At 41.9% G+C, this 19,120-nt stretch overlaps 1 protein-coding gene across 2 annotated transcripts in view; it reads left to right on the forward strand.

Moving 5' to 3' along the window:
* Positions 1-19,120, forward strand: part of LOC121280945 (slit homolog 3 protein-like) — a 738,609-nt gene that overhangs the window by 444,592 nt on the left and 274,897 nt on the right. For both annotated transcript variants that reach the window (XM_041193415.1, XM_041193416.1), the window contains 5 exons: positions 4,538-4,688; positions 6,432-6,506; positions 12,833-12,976; positions 15,583-15,726; positions 16,944-17,107. In XM_041193415.1, the coding sequence (XP_041049349.1) occupies positions 4,538-4,688; positions 6,432-6,506; positions 12,833-12,976; positions 15,583-15,726; positions 16,944-17,107 (678 nt within the window). The remainder of the gene's footprint in view (positions 1-4,537; positions 4,689-6,431; positions 6,507-12,832; positions 12,977-15,582; positions 15,727-16,943; positions 17,108-19,120) is intronic.

A 19,120-nucleotide genomic window follows, 5' to 3' on the forward strand; every position in this document is an offset into this window, starting at 1 on the left:
ATTGAGATTAAGGCATTTGTTTGAACCAATACAGAAGGACCCTTATCTTATACATAACCCATGCAAGACCTGGATGATTAGTGAAAAAGTAATTAAAATGATAAATAATATTGAATGTCTGAATGAAAGGGCCATATTAGTGGTAGATGCCTCTTGTTTGAGTATTTCAAAGCCGCAAGTGACTTCATCATCATCTGTGGATCCAATCATGGCTGAAGAGTTCAATGCAATGTGGGATCGGCATGGACATCAACAGATCTGGCAGTTCATGTTGTCGTTGTTGGTGCTTGGGGTATCTTCTATAGCTGCGCCATGTCTGGTCATCTTCCTGGAACGTTGGGTGTTGTGAATTTGGCATGGATGGTCCTTGAAATATAAGCTGAAACAAGCTTCAGTGCTTGTCTCCAGATGGGCTAGTTGGCTGCAGCATTTCCCCAAGAGAGGTGGTTTATGGGTTTTCCAAGTTTGTAAGGCTCCTTTTTAGGGTGTATTATTTGTACTGACTTTAGTAGCTGGACAGACAAGTATCACCAGGGTAAATAAATATTGATGAAAGTAGTGACAACAAGATGATGAAAATATTCAGGAACCTGCCCTCGTTGAAACAACATGAATTTTGGGTGATTACTCTGCTGTGGAGAAACCAGTCGTTCTCTTTCTTTTTGGAAAAACAGAGCTGGTGAAGCAATAAGCTTACTGTGTTTAAATATTATTTTATGTTTATTTCTGTTCTAATTAAGTTCCAAGGTGCTCCACAGGAGCATTACCAAATAAAATTTGACACCCAGCCGCATGAGGGGCTGTTAAGTCAGGTGGCTAAAAGCTTGCTCAAAGAGGTATGTGTTAAGGAGTGTCTTAAAGAAGGAAAGCACGAAAGAGAGGTGGAGAGGTTTTTGGAGGGAATTTTGGATCTTAGACCCTAGGCACTGAATTGGCCTCCAATGGTGAGGTGTTGAAAATCAAGGGCATGTGCAAGAGTGTAGATTTAAAGCAATGCAGAGATCAAGAAGTGTGGTGGAGTTGAACGAGTTTATATAGATAGGAGAGGCAAGGCCATGGAGAGATTTGAAAGCAAGGATGAGAACTTTTAAATTTTGAGGTGTCACTGGAACTGAAGCTAATGTAGTTCAGCCAGCATGGGGACTTGAAGTGACTTATGATACAGCAGCAGAGTTGTGGAGGAGCTCAAATTTCTGTAGTTTGCAAGATGGGAGTCTGGCCAGGAGAGTATTGGAATAATTAAGTCTAAATATAAGAAAAACATGGATGAGGATTTCATCAGCAGATGAGCTGAGGCAGGGGTGAAGTTAAGGCTGTTATTGCAAAAATGCTATGCAGTCAACTACCTGGATATTCCTGGCAGTGGCCACGAGTATGTTTATCTCTCTGTGTAGAAGCACTTCACCAGTCAATGTTGTGGGATCAGCTTGTCAGTAATGAGCAAACTGAAATTTGCCAAAATGGTTCCTTATTCTTGGTCCTGCATAACCATTGACTTTTTCCCTATACTTTTGAATCCCACCCTGTAACTTTGTGCCAAATCAAACCTTACACAGTGAGATATGAAGGCTATAAACAGATGTAGTGACATTACTGTCACACGTAGAGGATCCACAGCTTGCCCATTTCTGAACAGTACTTCAGTAAATATTTTCACTGCACTAATTTGCACAAATGATGGCCAATATAAAAAGAAACAAAAGAAACCCTTCATTAATACAGACACCACAAAAATCAGACCACCACAGGAGCTAGACTACTGAACCATATCATTGCTGATTTCTCTGTGCTGTGAACTTGAATTTTAAAGATTTTTAAATAATGCTCTGCCATTATGTATGTTACCAACATGTATGTAAGTATTTAGAATGAAAACATAGACTGAATTGGCAAAGCCTGAAAACAATTATATTGCAAAGTGATCGGAGAGCTTGGAAAACAGAATAATAGGTATTGTGGGGCTGTTTTATTTAATGATTAAAAATATATTTCCAGTTAATTAACATAAGGAGATCTGGCTCTGTTTTGTAATATTTGTTTTGGGAGATGGGCTTGAATGCTGGAAAGGCCACATTTATTTACTTGTTTTACTCTTTCATGGAATGTTGCTGTCGCTGACAAGGGCAACATTTGTTGCCCATCCCTAATTGCCCTTGAGAAGGTGGTGGTGAGCCTCCTCCTTGAACTGTGCTGATAGGGAGTTCTGGGATTTTGACCCAGCGACAATGAAGGAACGGCGATATATTTCCAAGTCAGGATAGTGTGGTGCTTGTTTCCAGGTGCTGCTACCCTTGTCCTCCCAGCTGGTAGAGATTGTGAGTTTGAAAGGTGCCGTGAACAAACCTTGTCAAGTTGCTACAGTGCATAGTATATGATACACACTTCTGCCACCTTGCACTGGTGGTGGAGGGACTGAATATTTAAGGTAGTGGATGGGGTGCTGACCTAGTGGGCTACTTTGTCTTGGATGGTGTCAAACCTCTTGAGTGTTGTTGGAGCTGTACTCATCCAGGCAAGTAGGGAGTATTCCATCGCACTCCTGAATTGTAGATGGTTAAAAGAAGGTGAGTCGCTCATAGCAGAATATCCTGCCTCTGACCTGCTCTTGTAGCCACAGTATTTATATGGTTGGTCCAGTTCAGTTTCTGGTTAATATTAACTCCTAAGATGTTGATGTTGGGAGAATCAGCGATGGTAATGCTGTTGAACATCAAAGAGACATAGTTAGACTCTCTCCTTTTGGAAATAGTCATTGCTTGGCACTTGTATGGTGCAAATGCTCCTCACCACTTATCAGCCTGAATGTTGTCCAGGTTTTGCTGCATTCGAGCACGGACTGCTTCATTTTCTGAGGAGCGGTGACTGGGACTGAACACAGCGAACATCCCCACTTCTGACTTTATGATGGAGGGGAGGTAAAGCATGTTGATGATGAAGCAGCTGAAGATGGTTGGGACCAGGACACTGCTGTAAGGAGCTCCTTTGTGCTACGTATGACTCCCTCCATTGAAGAGATTTCCCCCTGAGTCCCACTGGCTTCAATTGTCCTCTCCCTGATAGTTTTGACAACAAGCAGTAGCAAGGTTGCTTCAAAGGGTATTACAAGTCAACCACATAATATGGGATTGGTGCCACATGTCAGCAAGATAGACAGGGATAGCAGGTTCACTTCCCTGAAGGGCATCAGTTCAGTTTCTATAACAACAGCCCTGAGGGTAATTTTTGCCCTGCTGCCAGCCCATAACTTATCAGATTTATTGAATTCAATTTTAATTTAATTTGATTCAAATTTGTTTTCATGATATGGGACTCACTGGCAAGGCTGCTTTTATTACCCATCCCTACTTGCCCTGAGAAGGAGGTGATGTGTCTTCTCCTTGAACTGCTATAGTGCTTATGGGTGCTGCCGCAATCAGGTTAGGTCGGGATTCCAGGATATTGCCCCCAGCGACAATGAAGGAACAGTGATATACATTCAAGTCAAGATCACGTGTGACATGAAATGGAACTTGGAGGTAATTAATGATGTTCCTATGATTATGACTGCTTTTGCAGTAAATGAACTTAAGTAGACTTGACTAATTTTTAGTGAAAGATCATATTTGTTGAAGTAAGATTGGTAACTTGCTGCAGTGCATATTACAGATTGTGCATTGTGGCAAACATGTGGATTTGAGCAGGTGGTGGGCTGATAAAATAAACTACTGTGTGCTTGCTGGTGTCGAGTTTCTTGAGTGTTGTGTGACATTCCATTTAAATTTACCATTGTGGGATTTGAACTCCCAGTTTCTGGATTTCTAATGCAGGATCATAGTCACTGCATTACTACTGTTGAGGCCACAATCAGATCAGCCATGATCTTATCGAATGGCAAAGCAGGGTTGAAGGGCAAAATGGCCTACACTTGCTCCTAAGTCCAGTGCTACCCCTTAATCCAAGTGCAGTTCAACTGAGCAACCCTAGGAAGAGGATCTACTCACAAGCAGTGAGTAGAGAAGAAGACTGTGCCTCCTCATGACTTAATCATCCTTTTATAACAGAATCTTATCTACTGTAACATTAACTAAATCATGATCACACTTGTCAAGGTAGAACCAGGATTTGATCACTGCCTCCTTACAGTCTGCAGATTGAGCGATAGGTTCCCAATCATTCTCCAATCCTGTAAACGTTTTCCAGTAGTCTGTGGGGAATGTTGACCCAATTTTTCTCTTCTTCAAGAAGCACCAGTTGGAATGGAGTGACAGCACAGGTGAGATGAGATCACTTGTGGAACAGACTGGATGGACCAGTTGATTTTTACCTGTCCGTCAGTTTTTGTATGCAAATTAGAACTCAGTATCTGGCCAGTCAATCAAGATCCATGCCATATTGGCACTATTACACACTGTGCCACCATGCCAGCCCACACTGATGGTCTTTAAATATTTGTCTTGTGTGTAAGCATAGTTGAAGGTCACATCAAATCAAATTTGAAGAATGAAGAGGGACATTGTCTTTAATGCACCTAATTGGTTATGATCGGTATTGTGTACAGGATCAGAGGACTACCGGACCAAGCTAAGTGGTGACTGCTTCATGGATCTGGTTTGCCCCGAGAAATGTCGCTGTGAGGGCACAGTCGTGGACTGCTCCAACCAGAAGCTCACCAGAATACCCAGCCATGTTCCGGAATACACCACTGAACTGTAAGTCTGACTGTGAGGCTAACTGCCTCGCTGCTAATACAGAGGGAGAAGTTTCACCCTCCTAACCAAACAATAACTACATAACATCACTCTGCTAAGTGATACCTTGGCTTTTTGAAAGTGGAGACGCAACTAAAATTGTTGGAACACGCTGAGGTTAAGAGACAGAATTGAATTGACTGCAATATCACTGCACACCAGATATATTATGGGCAAGTGAGCTTCCCCTGAAGCTTATTAGATAAATGTATTGCTTTCTCTGTGATACTTAGCCATGTAGACCAAGCTGAAGATCTCAGTTAGCCTATCTCAACCAGGATGACAATATGGTGTGCTTGGCCTGGTCAGCAGGAAATAGTAGCCATGATCTTATTTCTCAATCATTCTCTACACCATCCTAGATGATTCATGTTCAGGAGCACAGGGTTCAGATTCTGCTGTGATACCCTTCGTGTTGAAATATCCTGCCAATGTATGTTGTCCAGGTTTGACGTATAGAGAGAATGACCACTTGGACTGCTGTGCTCTGAAAACCGTACCCCAACCTTCAGGAAAGGGAGGGTCAAAAACTGGAACAAATAATGTGAGAGAGCAGAGATTGAGTTTGGAGAGTAGGGTGAGGGAGTCTCTGTTCAGTAGATAGGATAAACCCCTCTGTGCCCTGTTCGCACTTGTTCAAGCTGAAGGTGAATTGTGATGCAACTACATAACATGCAGATTTGTTAGAGATATGGGAGAAACTGATATGAAGTGCAGTGAATGCAGGCATAACTGAAAAGGGAGTGGGACAGGCTCCAGATTCAACAGGGATCAAAGGAATTCCAGTATGAGTGCAAATTGGAAAAGGATGAAAGCAGTCTGAAATAGCAGGATCAAAACATGGACCGAAACACTGCTGATGGGCCCAGATGGTTATTTTGTATCTTTCCCAAGGTTGATTATGCAATGGCAGAAACCTAGGACAGGGAATTTACGCATGGAAGTTGGGAATGTTGCCAGCCACACATGTGTAAAATCTTGCATGATGACGCCAAGTTGTGAACCTGACGTCAACATGCCAGGTTCCCATTATGTGTTAGGCAGGTGGGGGCTGAAATTGGCAGCCCACCCACCATTTAAACAAAATAATTATTTGCAATTGAGCTTGTTAACAAGCCAACTGACCAGAATATTATGCTGCCCACACCATAATGAAAAAGTGGGAATGACAGGGAGTGGGTTACATCCTTTGAGGGGAGCACCCTGTGTGCAGCATCAGGGACCCCCACCTTCCCCCCTCAGAGATGATATCCTGCCTTTGTGCCTCCCCGCTTGGCCTCCAAAACCTGACTCCCCACTCTGCTCACAGCCCTCCCTAGGGTGCTCGATTCCTTGCTACCCTAAAATCCCAGACTTAGCCAAGTCCACGATCCATTGCTGTCATCTTCATGGGACTGCTGGCCAATGTGTTAGGCTGACCGATCTCAGAAGCGGGACTTTCTTTGAGGGTTGGAAACCCCATTCTCAGCTTGTTTAGTCTGTGGGCAATGTTTTAGTGTTGTGGGGTGGCTTTTTTCCAACCCCGCCACCCCCCAAACACACACACATGTAAAATCCACCTTAGCAAGTGTCTCTTTTACCCATTGTACACTAATGCTTGAACTGTAGCTCAGTTTATAAATTGTTTCTCCCCGTTGAAGGTTTCTTCACAATTCTGATACATGAAGCGTTAACCCCGCTAATTGTCTCTTTTTTGTGGTTCAGGAGGTTAAATGACAATGAACTGACCATCCTGGAGGCAACAGGCATCTTCAAGAAGCTACCGAACCTACGTAAAATGTGAGTTTATCAAACATATACCACACTCCCTGTGCCACCGCATCCACCCCCCCCACCGCGCCCCCCCCCCCCCCCCCCCCCCCACCCCCTGCCCCCCCCATAACAAACCACCCTCAGTATCTGTCTTAAGTTCTCCACAGAAAACAATTATGGGATAGTGCTGAGGTAATGTTGTAAATGTCGTTGAAGGGTAGATGAGGATCTTCCTCTGAATAATGTATGGTAGTCATTTGATAGAGGACTTCTTAATCTGGTGTAAGCAACATTGGAAGAATAAAAAATGGTTTCTCGATCTATCACTGGTGTCTAAACCAATATCAAAAGTAACAATTGTCATGCCCAGTGAAGGCATGTCATATTCATAACTTTACACATGAACATGAACCGAGCTTATATGGAAGGTCCTAGAACTGTATTTTACTTGTGGATGCCAAAGGGTAAGTGACCTTTGCTTATTCAACACAAGCTATCAAGCTTCCTGAAAGTTACGAATTGAATAATCATGGTTGGGGGGCCTCTCCCTGGAAAGGACACACCAAGAAGAATTTTATCTGTGGAATTCACACCTGCCATTCTTCAAAGCTTACTCAAAACATAGGATCAATGGACTCCTAGACTCTATGACTGGGATTTTCTGCCCCCGTCATGGGTGGAACCCGTTGTGGGCAAGGCGGCGCCCCAGCCAGAAGTCCATTGACTTGCTGTGGGACCGAAAGATTGCGGTGGCGGGCAGGTGTGGAAAATCCCACCGTATGTCTCCAGTTTTGCAGTTGAACTAAAGTAAGCTGGTGAGACCAGTTGTCCACCATTAAGTGTAAAAGGCCATCACCTATCTCCTATTGTATATCAATGGCCTCTTAGCTTTAAGCCATTCTGGTTGGACAATGACCATTGACCATGTGACCAAAACTGGCTTCTGATACTGAGATCCTTTATTATACAAAGACCCAAAAGAGACCAGGGCTGACTACAGAAGAACACTGATAACTCATCAGCTTCAGAAAAAGCCTTTTGAGAACTGTGAGTCATCAGCCAATCTAGAACCAGACTCTGAAAATGGCAATAAGTCATCAAGCAGGCAAAGCACTTAACCTTTTCTAATTTCAAGCTCACCTGAGCACCAACCTTGTAGATATTCGAGTACAAGAAAGCTCACTTGCTGTGAACCACTCACTTTACAAGACCCTCACTTCAACATTAAATATCTAATTCATTCAAAAAGCCTCAGGTCTGCCTCATGGGAGACTGGAAACCGTAAATCGGAGACTGAATTTACTGTAATCGGTAAAAGTGTACTACATTTATCTGTATCCAATCTTTGTGTGTGTGTGTACATGTGTTTGTGTGTGCATGAGCCTGAGTGTGTGAAGTTGCCTTGTGTGTGATAATAAATAACTATTTTTATTTTAAACCCATGAAAGCTTGCTTCTGAATTATTTAATTGGAATACACACTCCATGGGTAAGAAAATACCTCCTTCCATATTGCTTATGGGCAGTAAGAGAGAAAATACATTCTGTCTGTGACACAATGCATGTTATGGTTTATGCCAGGAATTTTTGTTTTACCTCTTTGTTTATTTCCATCTCCCAATCTCCTGCTTGTAGTTAGGTGGGGGAGCTGATCACCTGGCGCTCTGTGGTGGTATGTTTTGGTCTTTGAATGTGATTCACCATTGTGCCGTCTCGATTTTACAAATCAGCATTCACTTCAAGCATTGTAAAGTTCTGAGTACATGAAAGCTTTCTGAAGAAAGAGGTGATTATAGGTGCTCCATAATGAGTAGATGGATGGAAAACCCCCTAAAAGACTTCTTCTATTCAATGACACTGTTGTGGTCTTAGCTTTTTCTGAACTGTCTATTAATAGTTCCTGTGGGGACCATGTTCCTCTACGATCTGAAAGCTCTGATACTCCATCTGTGCAGTGATGTGTACCTGAGAGACTCACAATTATCTGATTGTAGTAATCTGCTCACTCGAATTAACATAAATTCATGTCCAACTACTCCTCTCTCTAAAGTCTTTGATATTAGCATTCAGAGCAGTAGCTTTCAGATTAAGGCAATCATAGGGATAATTTCCATGGGGTTTTTCCCTGCTCATCCACCTTAATTTTGGTGGCAGAGCCATGGAAACCCAAGGGATCCCTCACGTAAAATGATCCCATTGAAATGAACCTCTCAAACCCCACAATCCCACATCATTTATTTACATATAAATAGTGACAAAAGCATAGCAACTGTCAAATGCTATAAGCATATAAATAAAATGTGGGAATATCAGTAATGGTTCAATTACCCTTCATAAGACTGGCTTCCAATTGAATTCAACTATCCATTAAATAAATATAAGGGAACATTTCCTTTGAAGGTCAAAGTCTTTCACTATTCAAGCTAGCCTTGATTCTTAGATCAAGACATATTTTAAAAATCCCACATTGTTTCAAACTCCTGTTTTTGTTCCCTCAAGTGTCAAAATCTTGTTTGATATAGAGACTCCCAATCAAACTCAATATACTTTTGCATATATTTAACTACATTAAACAGATGTTATAAATGCAATGGATATTCAGGCCATCTGGATTTGAACATTTTGCAAATCATGTCCAATATGCAAATCTTCACACTAAAAGAACCAATTAGATTAGCTCAAAGGAAGAACGGTGATTAAATCAATGTACCAATTTCCTCTAAGTTAAAGACACAATGATCCTTATGAAAATAGCACAAGTAATTAATTCTGTGCTATTTATGACTGAGAATCTCATATGCTGAGCATCTGCAGAATGACGTAATTAGTCGTTTCATCGTCGACTGTCCCTTAATTCAAGGAGGACCATTTAGTCAAGGTCACGATTTTCTGCCATTGGTTTTCATGTGACTGAACAGGCTAACTCTCAACCCAGAGATCCTTGGGCAAATGGGGCAGGACATTCCACAAGGTAGTGGGATCTGGAGTGCAGAATTTGTTTCTTTTCTTTCCTTCTCAGCTGTCGCTCTGCCTCATCATTAAGATATTGGGACTCAAAGGGCCCAAAAGGTAGGAAATAATCTTCCATACCTGTATTGGCATTAGGAACCTCACATACCGGCAGTGTAAGTCAGAAACTTGCAGGCATTATACCCGCCAGGATGTTGGCCCCATGGACATGATAAATAAGCCTCAGTATGTTTCAATCTTTTTCTTTCACTATTGGAGGGGGACGATAAGAAACTAATCAACAATGCACAACAGGATAACATAATAGCTTTGGATTGATGTTCCCTCAGAGGCTTTGGCCTCTCCAAAATAAACAGACAAAGAGTCACTCATGCAGCATGCGTGAATCAATGAGTACTTAACCTCAAAATCGATATGACTGGGTAAACAGCATTGATACCCTGCATTGTTACCATCTACTAATCATCAAGATTTCATACCTCAACACCTTTTTACTTTAAAATAGTTCCCAGGATTCTGAGGGAAAAAACAAATTGATTTACTTTTTTTTAGAGAATCTCCTAATAACAACAAGAAAATGAATCAGAGATAATTCATCTTCAATGACCATGCTCTCAGTGAGTGGCAGCAGAATGGCATAGATTGATGTTTGCTGCACAGGAGAGAGTCAGAAATTAAACAGCTCAGGATATTCATCTTTGGGATCTTCTGAGGGCAGAACATGGTTTATCAAGTAATGAGTTGCTTCACTAATACTTTGTAATTTATATATTTCTTTCTTCACACCTGACCAAGCAGAGATGCCTTCCTTCTGCCAATACCAACCTTGATCTGAATGCTAGGAGACACTAAGAGCAACTCCACGGATTTCCTTCTCATCTACCCCTGGAGATATGAAGTTCTGGGAATCAATGAGGTGGCCCACTTTCATTGTTTTGTGCATATCTAAATGAGCCATTGGAACAACAGATGGAAGATCTACTATGATCTATCTTCTTCTCAAAACTTTTTCATATTTTGTAATATCATGGACGGAATTTTGTTACGATGGGGATGGGCTGGAAAATGCGGCGAGCTGTTCAAGAGTCCATTGACTTTGGTGGGACCGGAAGATCCCGCCGACAGGAGGGGCCATAAAATTCTGCCCCAAGACTGCTGTAGCAATTCTGCAGCTCCCACTTTGTTATTTTTAGTTTTAACAGTGCAATCGGTTTATTATCGTGCCTTGCCTCAACTACCCTGGCATAATTTGGTTCTTTGTCCTTGCTATCCTGGCTCAGCCTAGATTTTACCTCACCTTCTCCATGTTGTCCTTGCACAGTATATCCCACCTCCTCCCCACTGTCACTGCTGGATTTCCTGTTCAGCTTTGCCTTTTCTGCATCACCCCCGAGAGGTCACTTCGGTCCAATTGGACATTCAGTGATTGTCGATGAAATCTCAACAGAATTAGCCCTTGGGTTGATGTCCGTGGAACATGAAGAGCAGTTCACAGTGGCATTCCAGTACTTAATCACTCAGTTGCCTGTTAATTTTTTCCAGATGCAATTTGTAAACTTTGGTTGCAGGAGAGAGGAGGAAATTCTGCTCTCTGACCAACTTCAGAACCTGCACCTGGAAAAATTAAACAGGCAATCAAAAAGCAGCCACCAAGGGAGCCAGTAAGATTGTTTTAGAGGGAGGGAGGAAAGGATTTTTAAAGTCCAACCCAAATCGGAGCCAAGATTACAATTTGACTGTTGATTTGCAGCACTATAATTTTCAATTTTTGGTGAGCAAGTTTTCGGTGTTGAGCTCAATATCAGAGCCTCACCACTTTCATAGTCCACATTTAAGAGGGTCAACCACCTATATTGGGCAAGCATACGCTCTATTTGCCTGTATCATAGGAATCAAATACAAAGGCTCCTTTCCTAACATGCTAAGCATAAGATAGTTTGGCATAGACTTTGTCATAGAATCCTTTTAACAGATTTTTCCCTGTTTCAATCACTGTAGGTTTTCGTCTCTCATCCATTTCTCTTTGTCAAATAGCTTGAAGATTGGACACGGAGATCAGATTTCTCTGTCCACTAGAAATGCCCCAGTATGAGTCAGGAAAAGTTTGGGAGATATCTGGGAAGAACTGACTCCACGGTGTTCTGCATTATGTCTCACTCGTCGTTAAAATATTCTTAGTAACACTGTGTACTACTCCTCATATCAACAACAAGGTTCCTCAATGGAGGGGTACAAAGAGAAGTCGCTGAGCTTTGCAACCTTGTTTTGTTGATTATAAATGGATTTTCCTATTACTGAGATTCAATTTGGGAAGCCTATGGGCTCCTGGCTGTATAATAACAGTTGTCTCATTTCAAAACTGACTCTCTAATCAAATTTTAACTCATCTGATCTGTTGATAAATTCCCTAATGCGATAATAGCTAAACATTATGATTGCACCAGCTGAGCTGTGTACCTGCGTCTCTTAGCAATGTCCTTATTACTCAGTTCTGGCATTCGTACTTTTGCATTTACCTACCAAGTGAAGAATTTGTGTGTGTGTATCTATGTGTAGTTCCACGTATCTCTGTTGTCAGTATGTGTTTGCCCACATATCCATGTATGCATGTGTGTCTATGTGAGTGTGCATATCCATGTGTGTAAGTATCCATGTGCACGTGTGTATACATGTGTGAGGAGTCACAGGCTAAGAAATGGAGCACCTTAGTCTATATTAAGCATTTTCAGTTCTAACATAGCAGGGGTTAGAGAGAGTTCAAGGCCTCCCTTTATATTGCCCCAGTAACATGCTTGAAGAGCATTCCCTATTTGCATCAATGTGACATTTCTGTTTCCTACACCATCTATCTTTGTACATATTCCGAGGTGTACTGCCCAATTAGTGCTGAATTATGGGCAGATTTGTGCTCTGGACTTGCTTCCTCTGGGAACTGCATTAAGAGACTGCCCAAACTCATTTTACCATGGACCTTTAATTGCCATCTGACAAAGAAAGCTTCTTTCCATCTGCATGAATTGGATTGGAAACCAGACTGCGTACCTAATAGAACAGTATAAACAGGCACTGTTAAAATACAGTGCCACCCATAACATTAATAAAATAGATTAAATTATAATTAAAAAGGGGACTTGATTAAAAATGTATTTTAACAATATGGAGAATTAGAAAATGGGTTTTGGATTTGTCCATTTTTCATCAACAGTTTGCTGCTGTTTCCATGGAACATTTTAATTTTCCAAATTTGTGCAAGGCTAATCATAAAAATTGTTTATGTTGGACGACTACATCGGAAATGCTTTTGGAAAGAGGAATGGAATATAAATTACATATTATTTCTCATCTTTTTTATTGGAATTAATATTTTTCACCATCACTCATTAGAAACTTGAGCAACAACAAGATCCGAGATATCCGGGAGGGAGTATTCAATGGGGCTTCAGGAGTCTTGGAATTATTGCTGACTGGAAATGAGTTGGAAATGGTCCATAGCCGAATGTTTGCTGGTCTCTCTGGGCTCAAGACACTGTAAGTACAGAGCACTGATAATCTGCAGTATCTGGAGGGGGCTTGGTATGAGGACATCTGTCAAAGCAAACCTGTTTCATTTACCAAAAACATCAAGTTAGACAGATTTTAAGCTGTTCCTCAAACTCTTTACTTTTGATTTTTGGTATACGTTAAATTAAAATGTGTCAATGGATCACACATGGTGTTACTCATGGAAACTGGCCACATGTGAGGACATAAGGAGGAAATTTGTGCTGAGTGGGCTGGCACACGCCCAACCTGCTCGAGTGTAGAATGACACATGATGACATCAAGCGAGTGCCCCGATGTCATTGCGCACTTGCGCGATATTTTGATAGGCAGGCACTTGCGTGAGTCAGCAGCGCGCCTGCCAACAATTATTAGGCCTATCAAGGCCATTAAAATTATAATTGAATGAAATTTTTTGTTGACTGTCCAGCCTTATGGTTGGCGGGCAGATGAAAAGGCTAAACAACCTTTGGATTTTTTAAGAAGCCTCATCCACAGGCAGGGTGAGATTTCCAACAGCAATTAAAAATGAAACTAAAAATTTGAAATTTTATTTAAAACATGTCCCTGCCCATGTGACAGAATCACAAGAGGGGACATGTTTTTAACATTGGTAAGTTTTTTTTTGTCAGATTTTTAAAATCTTCAGCAACCCTGAGGCACTCACTGAGTACACTTGTGCACATGTGCGAACTTCCCCGCCCTCCCCTCCCCCCCAAACCCCGGCATCACTGAGCGTTGCAGAACACATTTCCAATTAACGGCCGGCCAGCGGGAAATCGATGTCGGGACCCGATCGCAGACGGCGGTTGGTTTCGCGGCCACCCCCAGGCCCACCCAACAAGGTAAAAATCCCGCTCATAGTTTCCATTTTGGGCAGAGTATTGTGCCTAAAGTGGGCTCACTATTGTGCGAGTTAAATCACTGTCCAGGATTCCAATAAAAATTATTTGCAGAATCACAAACGTAAAATGTTTTGTGAACCAGCACAATTGGATAGCGTAATAGGTGGTAACATAAAAACAAAATAGTGCGGATGCTGGATATCTGAAATAAAAACACAAAGTGCTGGAAAAATTCAGCAGGTCTGACAGCAACTGCAGAGAAAGAAACAGTGTTAATGTTTCAAGTCCAATATGATACTTTTTTGGCCTGTTTCTTGTATTATAACTTCATTGTATTTATTTGAAATTAAAACTTGCATTGACTGTATGTTTTTAACACTTCATATGGTGGGGGGAGGTAGATGAATTCACTATCCATGTCCTGGGGGTTACCACTGACCAAAACCTGAACTGGACCAGCCATATAAATATTGTTGCTACAAAAGCAGGTCAGAGGCTGGGAATTCTGCAGCGAATAACTTGCCTCCTGACTCCCAAAAGCCTGTCCACCATCTACAGGGCACAAGTGAGAATTGATATGGAATACTCTCCACTTGCCTGGATGAGCGCAGCTCCAGCAACACTCATGAAACTTGACACCATCCAGAGGGCAAAGCGCCTGTTTGATTGGCACCCCATCCACCACTTTCAATATCCACTCCCTGCACCACTGATACACAGTGGCAGCAGTGTGTGCCATCTGCAAGATGCCCCTCAGCAACTCACTAAGGCTTCGACAGCATCTTCCAAGCCTGCAACCTCTACCACCTAGAAGGACAAGGGTAGCAGATACGTGGAAGCACCACCACCTGGGAGTTCCCCTCCAAGCCACTCACCATTCTGACTTGGAAATATATCACTGTTCCTTCCGCTGGGTCAAAATCCTGGAACTCTTTCCCTTCCTAACAGCGCTGTGGGTGGACCTGCACCACGTGGATTGCAGTGGTTCAAGAAGGCAGCTCACCACCACCATCTCAAGGGCAATTACTGCTGGTCTAGCCAGCGTCCCACAAAAGAATTAAAAAAAAGTTAGAGAGCAGACTGGAAGAAAGTTTTTTTTTTTATAAACCTGCCTCTTTCCTTGATCATCTCATGCTATGCACTGCCTGTCTCCTGCAAAATGTGGAGCTTGATCTGCTCCTGCGTCTTTTCAAAGCCATCACCTTGGAGAAGTTTGGCAGTATCCGGGGAGGACTGTTCCCTTGACTGTTTCTCCATGTGATAGAGCCTTAGCTTTTGTTCAAACCTTATTGTGGGAACAAGACTGAAACTGGAAGAGCAGCATTGGAGAATTCCAATGTGTCGAGCACATTTAACAGCTTGCAATTGTGTACTAATTAGAAAAATATCATTGAAAAATTGCATTATGATCTTGGGCATCTTTATGTTAAAAGGTTTGACCACATAAATGATGCAATATCCTGAGCAACACCCATGAGGTCTATTTGTTCAGTTATGTTTTGTTCTAAAACAAAAACAGAATTACCTGGAAAAACTCAGCAGGTCTGGCAGCATCGGCGGATCTCCGCCGATGCTGCCAGACCTGCTGAGTTTTTCCAGGTAATTCTGTTTTTGTTTTGGATTTTCAGCATCCGCAGTTTTTTTGTTTTTATCTCTATGTTTTGTTCTAGATCTTTGAAATCTGAAAAGATGTTGATGTGATTATTGGTAGCTGAAATTTTCCTTCTCTTTCTGCTCACTCTGTTATAGGATGCTGCGGAACAACCTGATCAGCTGTGTCAACAATGACACTTTTACTGGACTTAGTTCAGTTCGGCTACTGTCGCTCTATGATAACCAGGTCACCACTATCACCCCTGGAGCATTCAATACCCTCCATTCTCTCTCTACTATGTAAGGCCTGCTTTCATCTCAGCATTTTATTCAATTTGCATCCATTGGCTCAAATCTGGGCCAGTTTGATCATTCTCAACACTTCAATTATATATCACTTCCAGTTCCTTTGCTTGCATTCCAAACCCAATTCCTGTGCAATTTGTCATTTCCATCAGCATATACAGATTGTTTAACTTAGACTATGAACTGCAGGCCATGAATACAGAATTAGCAGTCCTTAAATATTAATCTTAGAATTAAGTTCTCTACGTTCAAAGTTTGATAGGGTAGATATAGAGAAGATTTTTTCACTTGTGGGAGAGTCCAGAACTAGGAGTAGTAAATATAAGATAGCCATCAATGAATCCAATAGGAAATTCAGGAGAAACTTCTTTACCTGAAGAGAGATAAGAAGCTCACTCCCACATGGATTAGTGAAAGCAAAGAACTTGGGTGCATTGAAGGGGAAGCTAGATACATACATGAGAAAGAAAGGAATGTAAGGATCTACCAATGGGGTTAGATGAGGGTGGGAGGATGCTTTTATTTAGACTAGTTGGGCCTTTTGGCCTGTTTCTGTGCTGTAAATTTGATATAATTCTGGGTAACATGTACAGTAGTGGATGTGTAGAGTTGAGTCTATGCACAAGCAACTATATGCTATGCTGATTAACCCCTTTCTCAGAAAGCAGGATAAATACCTAAGAATGGAGTTTTAAATTGTACGGTTAGAAACAGAAGACTAAGTACTCTTTTAAGGGAAATGCTTCAACTTCTGTTGCGACCTGAGACCAGAAAGTTGCAAGTGTGTGCATTGCTGGATTAATGTCCTGGTACTTAGATTGTTGCACTCAGATTGCAAAGATTGTCACGGTACAACAGGCATAGAAATATAGTCAATAAAACATTTATGATTTTGCTTCTCTGAATCCGCAGAGAAAATTCTTCCCATGCGCATGTAGGAAATTTCTTTCTGTGTGGAGGGGTGGGATGGCCCCAGAAAGCTTGGCCCCAGAAAGCTTTCTTCATTAGAGTAACTAGTATAGAAGTGCAAAGAGATATCGAAGGCTACTGGATCAAATATCAGAACAGCATATGAGAAAAGTGCTGAAATGTTCAGTTACTTTAAAGTGTTTTTGTAGAATCAGTGCCCAGTTTTAAATGAAAATTTGCTTGACAGTGAATAGCATTTATAATTGACAGATTTAAATGACTACTTCCTGCAACTTCCATAGAAACCTTCTGGCCAATCCTTTCAACTGTAACTGTCACCTGGCCTGGTTGGGAAGATGGCTGAGGAAGAGAAGGGTTGTCAGTGGAAACCCCCGCTGTCAGAAGCCATTCTTCCTGAAGGAGATCCCAATTCAGGATGTGGCTGTTCAGGATTTCACCTGTGACGGTAAGAAATGATGGATTTAATGCTGTAACTGGGGAGAAAAAATGGTGGAAGTCATCTAAATATGAGGTTGGATTTTCAATCAAACCATAACGAATAGGTGTATAATCTAGCACTTATTAGTTTCAAAGCCCAGTTATTCTGCTTCTCTAAGTTTCAGACCTTCCCTAAAGGCAAGTTTCAGTCCCTGCACGGTTTGCTTTATTTCAATTCTGCCCTGAAGTTTGTAGCTTAGTCTGGGCTGTGGATCCATAAAGGTACTAGGAGCCCCTCTGATTTAGGAGCCTCTCTGATATCTTTCCAAAGTGAACACCAGAAGATTGGTTCATAAGGAGAGCAGCTATAAGATAATTGATAAAATATTAATTTGGCCTGGTGCATGACTGGGGGATAGACAGCAATAAGTTATTGGGGGGTGTCAAAGCAGAAACTGGTTGCTTTTGGAGTCTCAGAGGGTCAGTGTTGGGGCTGATTTGGAGGTCCAAATATTATCCAACATGTTTCATACTCCAGTTGAATCTTAACATATTTTAAGAACATAAGAAATAGGAGTAGGAGTAGGCCATTAGTTTATCAAGTTTTTAGCAAAAAATCCTTAGTTTGTACTCTATGCCTAACAGCCTCCCCAATGTGTCTTGTACAAGGATTTTTTGCTGAAAACTTGATAAACTAATGGCCTGTGATTTTTAAGCGGCGTCTTTTTAAATTCTTAATTGCACATGCGCTGATAGCTATCAGTGGGCATGTTTAATGACAGCACTGAAATACTGCATTGGCCACACAGGCCGAGTATAGGGCAGGCTTGTCCAGTCTTTATGCTTGTTTGGGGGGTGCGGGGTTGGCACATTTTAATTTTTTCCTCACTCGGGACTAATGCGCAAATTTTAGAAAGATAGGCTGGAATTTTCCAGCCCCTCATGTCGATGGGATCTTCCAGTCCTGCCATTGTGAATGGAGATTTCAATAGCTCGCCGGCCCCACCATGGCGAAATACATTGGGGGTTGGGGGGGGTGTGGGGTGCTGGGACAATTCTGACCATATGGGTTGGCACAACATTAAACTGAATTTCAAACAAAAGTTGTGGTATTAAGAAAAGAGACAACTTGTTGAATAAAAATAAAGCAATGTTAAAGCAATTAATTGTTAAATTCAAAAAAGTAATTAATAAAAATGATCAGAGTATGAGAGGGGCAGAGTATTTGTCCAAGCTCAGGGTGCTCACTCACCCTCACCCACTGTGTGAGTACATGTTGGTATGTGGCGAGAGTGAGTGAGAAACTGAGACTGGGAGTAAGGCAGACACACATTTATTCTCACTTCCACATGCTAGCCAGCCTCTCTCCCACCCCCTCTCCTCTGACCCCGGGCTCCACAGCATCTCTTTCCTGGGCCTCACAGCTAGCCTCTCCTTTCCAGGACCTCGGCACTCTCGTCACCACCCGCCCACAGCACTCTCTCTCGTCCCTCCCTCCACCGTCTCTGAAAGGGAACCTCTTTCTCCCCAGCAGGCTCACCATCACTGATGTTTGTTGCTCCTCCATTCTATTTGCTGTTGATAGGCTCACTAGATGGTCACCATCACTTAGAATGAGACTGGCTTTCAATTTCAGATTTATTAATTGAATTTAAATTCCACCAACTGCTGTGGCAGGATTCGAACACACTCCAGTCTAAAGGTTGATTAATGCACAATGAATTTTCTGCATTCAATATTACAGACAAGGAGTTTCTCCAAAGTGGATAAAGGTACCTGCTGCAATACTAAACCAGTTAGACCAAAAGGTTTCCAGTTCCACTGTTTGTTTATGCGGAGTTAACTGATCTCAGTTAGATCAGTGGTTGGTACAGCGCAATTGTCCGTGGGTTAGGGAGGGAGTGAAAGAAATCAGTCAGGGTACAAGCTATCTACTTGCACCCCTCCTTTTGAAAAGAATGCATGCGTGGATGTCTGATTAGGAAAGGATTTAGTTTTGTTGTGATGCCTTCACAGTTAAATAGCCTGCCTAGGTTCATAC

This window comes from Carcharodon carcharias, chromosome 8, assembly GCF_017639515.1.
Source record: "Carcharodon carcharias isolate sCarCar2 chromosome 8, sCarCar2.pri, whole genome shotgun sequence".
NCBI classification, from domain to species: Eukaryota; Metazoa; Chordata; class Chondrichthyes; order Lamniformes; family Lamnidae; genus Carcharodon; species Carcharodon carcharias.